At 43.7% G+C, this 15,812-nt stretch overlaps 1 protein-coding gene across 1 annotated transcript in view; it reads right to left on the bottom strand.

Annotated features, from left to right (window-relative positions):
- ARHGAP35 (Rho GTPase activating protein 35) overlaps window positions 1–15,812 on the bottom strand; it is a 140,193-nt gene that overhangs the window by 76,364 nt on the left and 48,017 nt on the right. The window contains exon 2 of the mRNA XM_081108191.1: window positions 7,857–11,736. Coding sequence (XP_080964317.1) covers window positions 7,857–11,546 — 3,690 coding nt within the window. The 5' untranslated portion in view covers window positions 11,547–11,736. The remainder of the gene's footprint in view (window positions 1–7,856; window positions 11,737–15,812) is intronic.

Below are 15,812 nucleotides of genomic sequence, written 5' to 3'. Positions count from 1 at the left end.
TGTCCACAAGGGCAAGAAAAAGACTAGAATTCAAGCCCAGGAATAACAAACAGGCTGGAGAAGGGCCCCTTCTATCAAACTATACAATACCTGCGTTCCAGAGCCTGACGTGTAGTAGGCACTTAATACATTTCCTGAACAAAACCAGTTTCTAAGAATGCACGGGGCTAATGTCTCTTGATAGCTTTTCAGGTTTAGATGAGAACTATCACTGTGGGTTCAGAGGTTTTTCTTCTCACACTGTGCTGTTCTCACTAGGATGTGAAGAGGTGAGGTTCAGAGGTCTTGTTCACACAGACAGTACTATCACAGACAATCAATTCCCTGTATGACTCTGAGGGCACCAAACAGGGATAGTAGTTTATATACACGTACGGCCATTTTCCTACTGGGCTAAGTTTCTAGAGGGCAAGAATCTTGGCATTTTTCTTTTTGAATGAATTATAGCCCAGGTCACATAGCAAACTAGCAGCAGAGCTAACACGAGGACTAAAGTCATCTCTCGCCTTCAATGAACTTACAATCTAATTGGTAAGAGAAGACATACACCACAGTAAACAAAGTTGATCTAGATATCAGATGAGTTAAGTACCAACTGAGCCACAAAGAAGTCTCTCATGGTGCCATTGGAGAGGTCAGTCACCCTTACTGGATAAAGAGTATTCTACCTTCTGTAGGAGCACCAGGTATAGCTATGTAGTGATGCTGAACAGTCAACCCCAAATATTCTCTCCTGGTCTCCATGTCAAATTAGTTATCCAGATTTTAGGGTCAGAAAATATGGTCACTAGAGTTGTACCACCTAGCCCAGCCTTTTAAATGATTGGTAACATCTCTAATAAAGGAAATAAAAAAAACATTCTCTCTCTCTCTTTTTTGTTTTTAAAGGAGGAACAGGGACAGTGACCTCTGAGTGGGGACAATTGTCCCTTTTCCGAGTGAAACTGATATAAGCAAAGTCCTAGAAGGTCCCACACATGGTCGCATGGTTTGTCAAGTTGTGTGATGGCACACCCTGGACTAACTGTAGCTGGTATGATAGAAAAATCGAAAGATTCCTTCATTGGCCAGCTGGCATGGTTCAGTGGTTGAGCGTTGACCTACGAACCGGGAGGTCACAGTTCGATTCCTGGTCAGGGCACATGCCCGGGTGTGGGCTAGATCCCTAGTGTGGGGTGTGCAGGAGGCAGCCAATCAATGATTCTCTTTCATCATTGATGTTTCTATCTCTTTCTCCCTTCCTCACTGAAATAAAAATATATTAAAAAATAAAAGAAAGATTCCATCAAATGTGTCACTGTCACTACAGGTTTACTCAAAGCACTTTCTTGCATTCCATATTCACATTACCGAGTTCTGATTGGCTATGATTCTCTCACATTTCCCACAGAGCTTCAGAAAGACCTTTTCTTTTCTTTTTTAAAAATCCTCACTCAAGGATATTTTTCCATTGATTTTCATAGAGAGTGGAAGAGAGAGGGAAAGACAGAGAAATATTGACGTGAGGGCCCAGGCTGGGAGGAGCCTGCAACTGAGGTATGTGCCTTTGACAGAACCAAATCTGGGACCATTCAGTCCTTAGGCCGATGCTCTATCCACTGAACTAAACGGCTAGGGCTCAAAAAGACCTTGCCAATGAAGCTATTTGCTCATGCCCCAAATGCATTCTTGGTTAACTGGTGCTCCCCCTTCTGTCTCTGATCAAACCAAAGCCCAAGTTTAAGAGAAAACCCGGGGGTGGATTTGTTCTTACTGGCGAAGTCTATTATGAAAGCACAAGTGCTCAGACTTGCCTCCTTCAGGCTGGCAGTCAGTACTATGCTGGGGGTCACTCACCATCTCAGGGCATCTTCATTTAGGGAGGAACAGGAAGTATCACTAAGTCTCAGCTTTCCTAGCATCCCTAATCCCCTCGCATGATGGGAAAAGAAAGGCAGGTTGTCCCCTCAGTGCCCCAAAGACTGAGACCAATAATTTTTTGCTCTATTAAAGGCACGACCGCCCTGGCCCGTTTACTCAGTGGTTAGAGCGTAGGCCCATGGACCAAGGGTCATGGTTCAAGTTCCGGTTAAGGGCCTATACCTTGATTGGAGGTTCTCGAGCCCTGGTCGGGGGACGTATAGGAGACAACCAATTGATGTGTCTCTCTCAAATCCATGTTTCTCTTTCTCCCTCCCTTTCACTCTCTCTTGAAATCAATGAAAAAAATACCCTCTGGTGAGGGTTAAAATAAAATAAAGGCATGACGTCTAGCAAATATGGATCAATCCCTGTTGTTGTTTCAGACTGAAAGGCCAACGCAATATGGGGCTGCAGGGCTGGGGGTGGTGGTGGTGGTCTACTAGTTCCAGGAAAATTTTTTAAAAAATATGTTTTTATTGATTTGAGAGAAAGACAGAAACACTGACATCAATCAGTTACCTCCTGTATGCACCCCAGGCGGGTAACGAACCTTCAACTCAGGCATATCCTCTGACCGGGAATCGGATTGGTGATCCTTTGGTGCACAGAGCGATGCTCAACCAACTGAGCCACACTGGCCAGGGCCCAGGAAAATTTTTACAAACATCCTTCTTGACTCAATACTCACTGAATGTGGACTTCCCAGAGCTACACGCCAGTCTTTACCTGCTTCCCTGCTCTCCAACATTGGAGAAAACGAATTCCGAAGGCCTTTCTCTAGGGAAGTGGAGGTGATTCCTGACCAGAGCGGAAATAATCTGGTCCTTACAAAGATGTTTCAGTATCACTAGGTGTTGGAGGGAACAAGTTGACTCAGTGAAGATCAGAGCAATCCCCTGTTCTTTGAAAAGAGATTTGGGTTGCCTATTGTAATATATATATATACAGAGAGCAGGTGTGCTGTAAGCTAAAGGCAAATAGTTAAAGATAGTCTATTTTTATTACCAAAAACACACTACAGCAGTGCGTTAGGCTTAAAATAAACTGAGAAACGAATGACACCAGTTCAAAATAATTTCTCAGAGTTCCAGCTGCTATTTCAGTGTCTCCATGCCTTTTTTGTCTTCTACTGAACTAGACTCTGAAGCTAGAAACAAACAGCACCATGCTGTTCTTAGGAGGCAGTGTGGGCAAATGGGCTTTTTTCAGATAATTTGTTTAAAAGGAACAAACTGACTCGACTGACTGACTGAGTGGTCCAAATGTGTGCCTGGCTACTGAATAGTACCATCTTTCTTGTAGACTGGATTCTAAAAACCCACCGGAAGTGGAAGTCAGTGGACCAGGCTTCAAAAATCTCAGCTCCTCCTCTTGACTAACTTGGGCAGGGTATTTAATCTCTCTGAGCCTATTTTCTCATCTCCCAAACCCAAAATTTTAAAAAAATCACTGATAAGAGAAATAGATGAAAACTATTATGAAAATGCCTGGTATGTACCTGGTACACAATAGGTAGGTATTTAAAAAGGTAGCAAAGTACAAAACCCTTTGTATGGTATGCACAGCCCTGCTACTTGGCCTGGTTCTACTTCACTTTCTGCAGTAACCACTCTAGGTTTCTTTCAACTCTTTGAACATGCCATGTTTTTGCAGCTCCAAGTTTCATACTGTTTTCTTGAAAGCTCCCCTCATGAAACTCCCATCTTCACTGACTCTGCCTGCCTCACCCTAGAAGTCTCAGCTTTATGTATCAATTCTTTGGAGAGCTTTCCCAGATATACTTGCTACACAATTCCACAGTACCCTGTACCTCCCTTCTGGTAACATTCAAAATGCATGTGAGTTCATGCTTAACATCTATCATCCCTGTGACTTGAGCTAGATCAGCACAAGTGCTCATTAAATGCCTATGCACTGCATGTTTTCCTTCCTAAAATAATGAATAAGCATGAGTTTTGGAGCAAAAGTATTGCTCTTAAAAAATACAATTCATTCGAAAACTAGAAAATCCAAGGTCAGGTTGGTGCCCCCACCCCATTTTTAAGACCAGGGTATTTATTTGGCCTCACAGCTCACTGAGGAGGACCAGCCCTTTGGAAGCACACACTGAGAGTCTTTTCTGAGGTCAAAAAAATCTTATTCCATACCATTCAGCCTGTCTGTCAAATGCAACATCCCTCCCTGGGGAGGGAGCAGCCCAATTCCCCAGCTGGTTTGTATTCACACTAGAAACTTTAACTCCGTTCTAGGCCTCACAAAATGAGAGCTGTGTCCACACAAAGCCACAACAACTAGCCAATTCACTGAATCCAATGAAATAAGCCAATTCACTGGGAGGAACACAAACTGTCAAACTGGGTACTTGGTGCCTTATAGACCAAACAATGCGTGATTGAATTGGTTTGCTTTTCAATAGGTTGTCTTGTCATGTGGTAGGCTCCAGTGAGTGAAAGATTTTCTTTATCATTCTGTTTTGTCTTTTTTTAAAAAAAAACACAACAACACAAAAATAAGAGCACATAAGATAGAAGGGTAAATAACCAATAATGGCTTCTCTTTAATTTGTGGTCAAACACACCAAATTCAGCAATTTGAGCTTGCCCAAAAGGCACATTTTGTGGAGCAAGGCACCCCAGCCTGGTTTTTTTGCTTTAAAATAAGACCCTGCCAGTCCTGATCTCCTCTTTGCAAACGCATGGCACTGGGAGACAGAGACCATGTGCAACAACAGCTCTTTACAGACAAAGCATCTATTCATAGACCCCACTCAAGTGCAATCGTAGATTTTCAATTTCATTCAGCTGAGTGCGGAAGACTCCCACTATGAGGGTGGGTTGCTAAATGGCTCAGCTGGGAAAAGGACCCAGAATGAGAGTCAGCTCTACAGTCTGCACTTTCATTAGCAGAAATGAAAGCGAGTCCCTCACTCCAAGTCCAATTTTACAGTAAAGAGCTAATCCAGCAAATGAGCCAAGAGGCTGAGCAATTTCTCTTCTCCACATCACTTCAGTACCCAGAGCATAGCTTTTTTGTCGTTGTCGGGGCTGTTGCTAGGGTAAGGGCTGAAAAAATAGCTAAATAACCCATAGGGTTAAAATTTACACAAAAGGGAGGGAAAATGTTGGTCCCCCAAGCCCACAGCTAGACCTGATCACTTTTATCCTTTCTTTGAATACAACATGCATTTTTTTCACCTTCCAGCCTTTTCATACTTCATTCCTTAAGGTCTAGTTAAATATCATAACTAATGCTCCCAGCATGCAATATGCTCATTCCATTCCCCACAACCAAATGAGGACAGTACTACTATGTTCTCCCCTTTTGCAGAAGGATGTGGAGAGGTGAATCATATGCCCAAAGTCCCAGTGAGAAAGTGGAGGAGTTGGGATTTAGCGTCCCCCTTCCCAGAGTCTGAGCTAATCACATACTATGATACCTTAACTACTCCCAACATGGGATTTCTGCTCTGCCCCAACACAGCCCATCCCTACTTAGCCGCTCCACCCCCCCGCAGAGCACCTATTTTCACAATGTGCATGGGTTTTGCTGCCTCAACTGGGTGCATAGGTCTGTGCCATTCCCCCAGTGGTGACTGGCAGGAGGCACTAAGTGTGTTTTCCAACTGGTTCCCCCCTCACTTCAAATAAATACTTATTGCTTTGTCACATGACAGTAAAAATCAAAGGCCAAATCCCCCATGTCGGGGCTGGCATGACATTCTCTGGCCCATGGTATCTTGCTTTTCCAGTAGGACAAGTGTCAGTCTGCATTAATGGCAGCAATTTTAATTGGAGGTTTGCTCCAAACGGGAAGAGAATCAAGGCTTTGCTTATCTCTGCATTAAGATGACAAAGCAGATACACTCATTTCAAAGCACCATTTTCCAAGGCAGGAAAAGACAATTTCACCTTTTACTCACTCTTTCCAAAGGATACTCTTAAACTGACTTCTGGCACGCTATTGCTCTTGTGCCAGAGATATCATTTTTATTTGACTTGAAGAGGTGTGGCCCACATAACTAAGATAGATGGGAGGTCAATCACTTTCTTGCATGCTGACCCAGCAACCCAGAATAAGGAAGTTCTTAGGTAGCCGGGCCGGCGTGGCTCAGTGGTAGAGCGTCGACCTATGAACCAGGAGGTCATGGTTCGATTCCCGGTCAAGGCACATGCCTAGTTGTGGGCTCAATCCCCAGTGTGGGGTGTGCAGGAGGAGATAGCCAATCAACGATTCTCTCTCATCACTGATGTTTCTATCTCTCTCTCCCTCTCCCTTCCTTTCTAAAATCAATAAAAATATATTTAAAATAAAAATATATTTTAAAAAAAGAAGTTCTTAGGTAAAAAGTGCTCATTACCAGCATGGATGCAGCGACCTCAGGTGCTCACCCTATCCAGCCGTATTCTGCTGAGCCTACATAGCGTGTGCTCTTTACAGTTTAAAGCATGGTTTGTTTGGGAATTGTGTTTTAAAAGCAATATTTTCAACAGGTATTAAAAACAGAAGTCAGAAAAACAGCTATAATTCGCAGTGTGCTATTATGCCACTCTCCTAATTCCCAGGTGTGCAAACACCCCCACAAATCTGAATCCTGTCAGCATTTAGAGAAGCTGTTCTGGCAACATTGGCAGTAGAGGAGGAAGAGAAGACAAAACGTTCAAAATGTTTGGATCCCAGTATCATTAAACAGGAGCGTTAAGGAAACACTGGGGCGCAGGTCAGGCTGCTTTCTGGCTTCATGCTTTCAATGGGTCTGTTCACTACCAACCTTTGGAGAACAAAATACCAAAGGCAGATAAAGGCATCCAAGCAGAAAAACAAACCGAGGGAAAACCAGATAGGAAAAGAATGCCTATGATATTTATTAATATCAGCTCAGAGGGGGAGAGGAACAGAACAAAAATGATACAGCCTTGCCCCTTTCTGACCCTGTAAATATGGGACAGGTTTAGAAGTCACAGTGATAAGATCCTTATTTTTCATTTACATACTTGAATACCCTTTACTGATCTGTGCCAATAAAATAATTATCACTTTTTCTAACCTAAAATATTATGGGGAAGAGGAGCCAGTAAGACATGTATGAGTGAGCTGTTTGTTTAGCAATAAGACTGAGGCACACAATTTTGGATTCAGGTATTTAAGTGAAGGAAGAACAAGCATATTGTCACTAGCTTGGCAACTTGTCAGAATACTGACAAGTTCAACACTTTCTGCTCATTTTGGTAATTATCATTTTGAACAAAGACAAGTCAAACTGTCTATTCAAGGTCCTTACTATTGAGAACACCAGCAGTAGCTATCAAAAACACTGCCTACCTTTTTTGTATTAACTATATTTTTATTGATTTCAGAGAGGAAGGGAGAGGGAGAGAGAGATAGAAACTTCAATGATGAGAGAGAATCATTGATCAGCTGCCTCCTGCATGCGCCTTCCTAAGGATCGAGCCAGCAACCAGGGCATGTGCCATGACCAGGAATCAAACCGTGACTTCCTGGTTCACAGGTCAAAGCTCAACCACTGAGCAACACCAGCCGGACAACACTGCTTCCTTTTATATGCTAAGTCAAACAAAGAGTAAACACACACACACACAGAGTTTTACCAGAGGAAGTTGTCCTTGAAAATCATCATCAGTAAACTCTCACCAAGATACTGTGCAAGCTACTTCTATGACTCCTTTCTAAACCGGTGTCTTGCCGAAACCGGTTTGGCTCAGTGGATAGAGCTTCGGCCTGCGGATTGAAGGGTCCCGGGTTCGATTCCAGTCAAGGGCATGTACCTGGGTTGCGGGCACATCCCCAGTAGGAGATGTGCAGGAGGCAGCTGATCGATGTTTCTCTCTCATCGATGTTTCTAACTCTCTATCTCTCTCCCTTCCTCTCTGTAAAAAATCAATAAAAAATAGATTTAAAAATAAATAAATAAATAAATAAATAAGCTGGTGTCTTACCTTAGTATTCCTTCTTAGACTGCGCAGAATATTTCTCCTCCTTGGATCTTCATCTGTTTCATATGGAATGACAGCATTGTCCCCTTTATAACCTTGGGACGCCTGGTCCTCCTCTTTCTTCCGGATGGGTCCCAGCTCATCATCGCTCCCCACGCTGAAGCTGGTTCGGTAACTAGCAAACCTCCCGAGGCGGCTGCATCTTGTCCTGTATAGCACTGGCTTGCTCACAATGGAAACTTTGCGGCCTCGCTCTAGAGAGCTAGTGTCCATTTCACTATCAGAACCATTCCCACTGCCATTAGACTGGGCTTTGTTGATATTCCGAATGGTGATGATCTTGCCTTGGGTGCTGTCGTGGGGCACTGAGTATATGTTTTCTTCTTCATTCCTTGGCTTGACCACAGCATCCATGGGTTCGGCATAATCAGAAGGATCGAACCCATCTGGAGGTAGCCAGGTGCTACAAGACATAGACTTCCTCTGTCCATCTCTATGGCCTTGTTCTAAGTAAGACAGATCCCCCTTTGTAATTTCAAAATGGACAGGAGGCTTTGGTTTGACTGGCGGAGGTACTTTGTTGTTCAAAGTTGTTTTACTCTCAAAGTTGCTCATGAATAAAGACAGCCCATCATTTCCCTCCAGTTCCATAGAGAACTTAGAATGATCTTTGGACAGGGAGGGCAGTGATGTGTCTTCTCGAAATAGGCTGTAAGAAGGGGGCTCAATATCCTCTTCTGAATCCTGCAGGTTTGAGTTGCAGAGCGGAGAGCCTGCCCGAGGAGAGTTAAACACCTCCTCCGTGGTGCTACAGGCCTCGGCAGCGTTATCGTACATATGAGTAGCCTCAATGATGTTCTTTTTCTCCACCACATCTTTAAAAAACGGGTGGAAGAGCTCAAGTTTATGCTGGGGCTGGCTACAGGGAATGCTTGTGAATCTGCCATCAATTTCTTGAGCAATCTCCTCCCCCTCAGTCAGCTGTTCCCGACTTAAGTCGTTGTCCAGGACATCTATAGCGCCATCAGTGAGTGCGACCAGCTGGATGGGGATAATGTCCTGCACTTCACAAAGAAAGGCACGTAGCATAGCCAGGGAGGCCTTACGTTTGGCTGAGTAAAAAACAATGTACCCATGGACTAAACGGCTTTTCCTGATGCTAAACGAGGAATGGTATGAAAGAATAGACAGTTCAATGCGCTTCTTGTGTAGTCCGATTGGTAGTTCAAGTAAAACAGAGTTGTTGCTCCCACAATGGGAAGACTTACAGGTTTGGGACTGAAGGACAGGCAAGAGTATGTCGTCTGCACTAAAAGGATCTCCACACATCAAACACATGACAATTCGCAGGTCAACATCAGCCAGATCTTTGATGCTAGCAGTAGAACTGACCAGGTTTAAGTTGCGCTTAGAGTCCAGAAGTCCTTTCAAAACTTGACTGATGTGCTTTTCGTTAATGTTGCGTCCGTAACTAATGCCAGCAGAAGCAGGGTCCACAAAGACACACTGAAGTTTGCTAGCAATCTGCTGACCTTGTTGTATTAAGCTATGCAGGGTCTCGCCACTGGTGTCTCCTCTCTTGTTAACCAAAATCAGTGTCAGTGGGAGATGGACTAAATGATTATCTCGCCTACCAAGTGTGGACTCTCTACTCTTCTCTATACTCTCCACCACATAGGACAGAGATTCCTTTGAATTGTAAAGGCAGAGACATCCGTGGGGCTGAAATGTTGGCGTTTGGAAAGAGTTCACAGGAAGCCTGACATTGCCTTCTATTGGCCTCAGGGAAAGCTCATACATTTTACCATCTATCACGTACTTGTCATCATTTGTACAAAGAGCTCGAATCTCATTGGCCAACTCTCGGGCAAGACCATCTTTGCCCAAGATAACCAAATTGATTCTATCAATGTTGGGGTCAGAAAGTGAATTTTTCTGATTCCGGTCAGATGGCCGGATAAACCAAGAACTAATCAAGTGCTCAATCTTAGCATCCACACAAGCCGGGCAGCTAGGGCACGTTTCTTTTGTTGGGTGGTACACAAAATGAATGTGCTTCAGAATAAGGGCATCGCGCTCCGCTTGGAGCTTCTGTAATGCTTTAAATCGCTGTTCCTCCCCCAGAACATCCTGAATGACCCCCATCTTCTCCTTGCTGGGCTTGGCATCCAGCTCTAGCTCATAGAACAATTCTGAATATTCTACAAGCAGCTCCTGAAACTCTTCCTTTGCTCTGTCTATAATTTGCTTTTGGTGTTTCCCATAGATATCCATGTACACAGACTCTTCCAGCCACTGGTAGAAATCTTCATTCATGATGAAACTACGGGCCTCTTCCCAAGGTTTCCCAGGAGTTATGAAAGGCGAGGTCTCCAGGTTTTCTTTAAATGCCCTTCTCATCTCAGCTCTTTTCCTCTCGTTCCGTAGTTTCTCTAAGTGGGCCTCATACAGCTGCTCTGCGGGGCCCGTATCCATTAAGTCAAAGGGAATCCGCTCATTCTCCATGTTGTCAATGTGGCTGGTGGCATCCCATGGGGTCTCCTCCAGCACAACAAACCACTTCAAGAATTCTGACTTGGTCTCCAAGAGCTTTTTGGCTTTTATGCAGCTTAGGTGGTCTATTTCATCTAGATTGGGTATAAGAGCTTCAAAAGCTAATGGCAGGGCTGCCAGGTACAGCTTCCTTCTGCGCTCAATATGCTCGTGCTTGAGGCGGTGGATGTGCTGGAGAAACAGCTTCCTGGCTTTCTGAGTCCCTTCCAGGTAGACATAGTCCTGGTACTCAGGAGAGGCCTGCATCTTTCGGCTGACACTCAGCCAGTTCTCATTGTGGTTTTTCACAATGCGACTCACCAGCCACTCATATTTGTCTTTTGCCGTAGCTATCTGCTGACTCTGCTGCTTGAGAGCTTCGAAGTAAGGAATGATTTTCGTCTTTCCACGATTTTTATCGATGAGCTGCACTAAGGTGCTGAAAGCCAAGTCCACGTTCACGTTGGATCTTGCAGAGGTCTCCACAACCTGGAGGTTCTTTTTGCTTAAGGCAAAAGTATGTGCATCTCTAATGTACCGCTCAACGCCTTCGTCACACTTAGTCAGGACCACCACTATGGGTTTTTTTGTTTTTGCAAGCTGATTGTAGAGATTGGAGACAAACTTGAGCTGGTCATCAAAGTTCCTATTCATGCCCCTGCTAACGTCAATACCAAGAAGAAAACCATCAATTAGCAGCTTTCCATCTGACATTTGTTTCTGCTCAAAGTCCTGCTCCAGCCCCAGCTGGTCAGTGCAAAAGTACATGAGTTTCTCAGCAGATGCGAGCTTGGTCGCAGCAGCTCTCTTGATATAGGGCTGTAGGGCCGTGCTTCGATGAGGTTGAAAAGTCTGATCATCAATGAATTCAGTCTGCTCCACAATGTGCATCTTACATTCCACGCAATCCTCCAGGGATCGGCTAACTTCTCCCCAGTAGAGAAAGTGGTCATTGTTGACCACTCGCCCACCAAAGTCACTGGTGCTGAGGACAGAGGTATGGTCCAAGTGAAATTCATCAGCACTTGGGCGCACGAAGCGGTTGCACAGACAAGACTTCCCAATGCCGCACTGGCCCTTCTCCTTCTCGGTCCCAGACAACCCCACCACACTGATGTTGTAGGTGGGAATGCGGGCATCTTGCTTTCTTGCCATCATCATCGTCGACACATCCTGCCACAATCAGCCACTTCCGAGATCAGATTAGTGTTTTCCAGTGGACCCGATGGCTTCCCAACATTATCAGCAGGGGCTGGCTGTCCATGCAGCAGTGTCAGGTCCTGTAGTGCTTGTGTACCAGTACAAGGTCAGTTTTTGCCACTTCTCATCGCCCAATAGCCAACATTTCTTCCTAGATGGGAAAAAAAAGAAAACCCATCAGTATCATCATTTTGGAATTCAATTATGATCACTGAACTACAGCAGAAATCGATATTCTTATTCAACAAATACAGGAAACAATGAATGTTCCAGACCTAATACTGGTTGAAGATGTAAGAGTGAATAAGAATGCCATAAATGTACCCTCAGAGAGGTACAATGTCCCCTAACAGAGGAAGACATACAGTAAGCAGTGTGCTAAGTGCTAAAACAAGGGTTTGAGGGCTGCTTGGAAAAACTGCTGATTCCAAAGATAGGACAGGATTAGTACAAGATGAGCCTGGAACATCTTGTTGTGCAAGAAAGGAAGTGCTAGAAAAAAATGATAGAATGCCTCATAAGGATACAGGAGCCAGTCAAAGGGGCTCCCATAGGTCAAATCTGAGACAGTCTGAGCACCAAACTAAGTACAATAAGGAATTATAAGCCACTGCAAAATAAAGAAACCTTCAGGTCGTACTACTGGATCAGACAAGAATCACCACTTGACACTAAATCTAGGGGGAGATTTTGATGAGGAGCAGCGTATTTGTAGGTAATTGAGGTGTTCTCTGAAAGGCTACTTACTAGTTGCAAAGGAAAAAATAAAAACAACAACACTAATTATACAGTGGAGAAACTGGGCAACACTTTGGGTAATGAAAATTATCATCACCACAGAGGGCTAGAAGAACATCATGAGCCTCAAATGTGTTCCCCCGGGAGGATACATCACTATGCAGTATGATGGCTTAGAATCCATTACCTCATCCTAATCACAAGGAAACATCAGAAAAACACAAAATGAGCTAGATTCTGTTTAAAAATGGGGGGAGGGGGGACACCCTATACTTCAAAAAAAATAGCAACATCATAATTGACAAAGAATGGTTATGTAAACATTACAGATTAAGGGAGGCTAAAAAGGGACATCTTAACTAAATGCAATTACCTGATCCTAGACTGAATTGTGCACCAGAGAGGGGTAAAGGGGGATGCTATACAGGACATTATTAGATGAATTAACAACACTGGACTATAACGGAATATTAAATAAAAGAATGTTACTTATGTAAATTTATGAAGCTGATTTAACATTCATGTGAGAGAACAGCCATGCTCTTAGGAAATACACTCTGAAATATTTTTTGGGGAAAGGTCATAATGTATGTTACTGGTCCAGAAAAAAACCCTCACTAAGTTTATATAGAGAGTAAGAATGCAAATGAGGAGGTAAAATATCAATAATAGATGAATGTGGGCAAAGTATATAGGATATTCCTTTGTGCTATTTTAATTTTGCAACTTTCTACAAGTCTGTAATTATTTCCAAGTAAAAAGTTATTTATTTATTTTTTAACATAGTTTTCTATTGGTTTCAGGGAGGAAGGGAGAGAGAGAGATAGAAATTTCAACGATGAGAGAAAATCATTGATTGGCTGCCTCCTGCACGCCCCTCACTGGGGAATGAGCCCGCAACCCAGACATGTGCTCTCGGCCAGAATCAAACGCGGGACCCTTTAGTCCACAGGCTGACGCTCTATCCACTGAACCAAACCAGCTAGAGCATAAAAAGTTTTTTAATGTGTGAATATGGGTGGTTTCCCTGACAAGAACATAAGCTCGCCCGGCCAGTATGGCTCAGTGGTTGAGCACTGACCTAAAACCAGGAGGTCATAGTTCAATTCCGGTCAGGGCACATGCCCAGGTTGCGGGCTCCATCCCCAGTGGGAGGTGTGCAGCCAACCAATGATTTTCTCTCATCATTGATATTTTGCTCTCTCCCTCTCCCTTTCTCTCTGAAATCAATAAAAATATATTAAGAAGAAAAAAGAACATAGGCTCTGTGAGGACAAGTCCCAACTGTCTTATTCAATTCTTTTTTTTTTTAAATATATTTTATTGATTTTTACAGAGAAGAAGGGAGAGAGACAGAGAGTTAGAAACATCAATGAGAGAGAAACATCGATCAGCTGCCTCCTGCACACCCCCCACTGGGGACGTGCCCGCAACCCAGGTACATGCCCCTGACCGGAATCGAACCTGGGACCCTTCAGTCTGCAGGCCGACGCGCTATCCACTGAGCCAAACCGGTTTCGGCTCTTTTTTTTTTTTTTTTGATCCTCACCCGAGGATAGTTTTCCATTGATTTTCAGACAGAATGGAAGAGAGGAAAAGTCAGACAGAAATATCGATGTGAGAGAAACACATCAATTGGTTGCCTCCTGCATGCACCCTGACCAGGCCAGGGAGAAGCCTGCAAACAAGGTATGCCCTTGACTGGCAGCGAACCCAGGACCCTTTGGTCCATAGGCCGACGCTCTATCCACTGAGCCAAACCGGCTAGGGCCTATCTTGTTCACTTCTGCGTCCTCAGTTATGACACAGTGCTTGACACAAATATTACTGAAAAAGTGGATAAATGAATGACTATGAGAGCATATTAAAGAGTCTTCAAATCCAGTCTTTTAGATTTAGGAAAACCTTTGTGAAAGAAGTTCCATCTCAGGTGAGACCTGACGTAGACGGGATGAAATGAGCAAAGACTCCTCTCTCTCCAGAAAAAAAAGCATGGGCGATGGGGGAACCAGCTGAAACCAAGTGTGAGTGGGGAAGCATGGGAGAAATGCACTAGCTGGTGAGCAGGAGCCAGATCAAGCCACTTTCAGAGAGCTTAGATTCTTTTTTTTTTTAATTTTTTTTATTATTGCTTAAAGTATTACAAAGGGTATTACATATGTGTCCTTTTTTCCCCCCTTGCCCTTAGATTCTTTTCCTGAAGGTTGTGGAAGCACAGACTGTGGCTGAAAAGTGACACCTTGCAGGACTTAAAGTTTGAATAGATGGAGTAATACAATGTTATGATGTCTTACAAATTCTTTAGAAACTTTCCAGCTAAGTAAGTCAGATGTGTAGTCTCTGGCTGCCTCTACAGAAATGGTCTTCTGACTACTACTGTTTATGTTGCACTGCCATCTACTTAGATGCACAAATAAGACTTTGCAAAACTGCAACCAAATGGACAGTCTCCTGAGAGCATCCAAAGAGGAGAATTTAAAATAAACAGAGCAATTTTCTCTTGAATCTCATTTATGCCTGGTAGGTACCCAATATTTCCACAACCTTACTATGTTTTTGTGGCCTATCTCATAAGAAATGTTGCCGGAAGTCAGACACCAAACGTTATTCTGACTGAGACTAGGGGGCAATGAATGGGAGAGCACAGCTGTCCCCTATGATAACTTCTCAGACCTTTCCAAAACACCCGTATCTTCCTCTGATACCCAGAAAGTCAAACCCCCTATAGAAACAAAACGTGGCTGGATGTGGTATGTAAAACTCGTGACTATTTTCAAAAGAGAAATCTCAGCCACTGCAAGCAATGGCCTCCAGATAACCTCAGCGGCATGCTCCGAAAGAAGCTAAGTTCCAGATTCCAGCAGGCACCCATGGGAGAGACAAGACAAAATAAATCTTCCTGAGCCCCACCCCCACCCTCACCTCCCTGGGGAATTCCTTACCTAAGTAAAATTATGAGATGTTTATGAATACCTAAATAAAGTATGTTTACACACATCCTCTGAAATACCTGAAAAGGAAAGCTGGGAAATCTAAGTGCTTTTGCACATTATTCTGTAGCACACATACACAATTTTGTTTCAACCCATGAGGAGGCCTGGGTTGTTAAAACGGAGACTCAGGTGGGAATGTTGATGAAGGTTTCAAGGGTGCTGCTCCCAATACAGGGCCCTTCTCTATCAATTCCTAATCCCAGGGACTAGCAGGAGTCAAGGCCACCCATTTGACCAATCTTAAAACACAACTTGGTGACACAGGTCCTACTTCAAGTGACTGCTGCATGCACCTGGCAAATCAGTCCACGTGTTCTCTGTAAAGTGGGCCAAATAATCTCCCTCCACAGAAATCTCAGGAAAACACACCCTGATCTGCTCTTAAACCTCAAGAAATAAAGATACTGTCTCAATTTTGAACTATCATCCACTCAAAACCTGCTTAGTTACAATTTTTTAATGGCATGTTACTTTATTTAGTCCATTCAAGTTAGTC

Source organism: Myotis nattereri, assembly GCF_964212035.1.
Source record: "Myotis nattereri genome assembly, chromosome: 15".
Classification (NCBI taxonomy): domain Eukaryota; kingdom Metazoa; phylum Chordata; class Mammalia; order Chiroptera; family Vespertilionidae; genus Myotis; species Myotis nattereri.
This window is presented reverse-complemented; position numbering and strand designations above follow the sequence as displayed.